At 34.4% G+C, this 1396-nt stretch overlaps 1 protein-coding gene across 1 annotated transcript; it reads right to left on the reverse strand.

Annotated features, from left to right (window-relative positions):
- Nucleotides 1-344: 344 nt before the first annotated feature.
- Tsp_12682a (teneurin-4 protein (Ten-4)) lies at nt 345-1213 on the reverse strand (the record flags this gene model as incomplete). Its single annotated transcript, XM_003367844.1, has 2 exons — nt 345-703; nt 761-1213. Coding segments are annotated over 2 exons (812 nt in total), but the record flags the coding sequence as incomplete, so codon positions are not given.
- Between the last annotated feature and the right edge of the window lie 183 nt (nt 1214-1396).

Raw genomic sequence — 1396 nt, forward strand, 5'->3', positions numbered from 1 at the left:
TTGAAAACCAACTGTGAACACTGTATTTTTCGGTAATCTATACTAATAATATCATCATTGATATCAGATCAATTATCATATCTTCGCACGTTTCACTTGCACAGTTCTACTTATCTATAATTATTAATCTTACTGTAGCATATGTCCACTACTAATGATGTTATTATAATTTTACTGTCCAATCTTTGTACTGGTGCGGAAAAATTTGTTAAAATCTTTAATATATTACCATGATTTGTCCAATACATGGAACACTCAACGCTGCTCTTTGTCTACTATCATAAATAAAATGATTTATAAATAAAATTAAATTTTCACAAAACGAACGTAAAAAATTTGACGCTTTATAAAATTGAAAGTGCAAATAAATAATTACCATGACATGCAAGTAAATTATAATTATCAGAACAAAACCTATTCCATATGAATAAGCAAATTAAAATGTCACTATACCTCAGTTCAAGTAAAGTTTGTACGGAGCCGTTTTCACTCCAACATCGGATGAGTGTGTGATCACCAATGAACAATGTGCCATCTTTGCCAACAGCTAGTGCCATTGGAAAATAAAAAGTTGATTCATTTGGAGGAACCTCGCAAAACGGACAATCCAAAGAACGCTTATCACCATTTCCAAGTACAGTGGTTAATACTGGATCTTCTTCTTTCAAATAAATAACAGATCCATCTCCTTTTTCCAAAACTCCTAAACAATCGCAAAAATAATTGAAAAACAGTATTATAATAAATCATATATATATACCGTTAGAAATATCAAGGTAATGATGGATGTTCAAATTCCAACCACCAATATCACTACTAGGAGTTCGAATTCCACTCAGTTTTACTCGTTCATTCCACCACACTGGTACATCACATTTCGAGTAAACATAACCTACTGAAACGCTGGCATATGTCAGGCCATATACTTTCTGCTTGTAGACATTTAAAGCATCCCATTGAAAAGTGTAAGTAAGATTTCGAGTTGGTGAAAGTGTTTCTTCCAGGTGAGTTCCCTCAACGTCAATCATCAATTTAACCAGACGTATATTATCAGGCAATATTGAAGGCAACAATTGCAGATATAACAACGATTTGTAACCAGCCGCTGTTGAACTTAGATAGACAAGACGTACATCAGTAGAAGAAAGACGTACAGATTCTTCGACTGCACCAATGTCTGCAACAATTCGATGTTCTATAGGCAATGCAGACCCTGGAATTCCGTGAGGATTTATTTTTCCATGATGGAAGAAACTAAAAGTTTTCAGGTGGAGACTGCGTAGGGCTTCCAATCACTCGTAAGACCTAACCGTGCGATCACTGTCAGATGACATACCAATGGTATCATTGTAAAAAAACTGCCTCAAACAAGATACGACTAAACGAATCAAAAAAA

Source organism: Trichinella spiralis (genome assembly GCF_000181795.1).
Source record: "Trichinella spiralis strain ISS 195 chromosome Unknown Scfld3582, whole genome shotgun sequence".
NCBI lineage: Eukaryota > Metazoa > Nematoda > Enoplea > Trichinellida > Trichinellidae > Trichinella > Trichinella spiralis.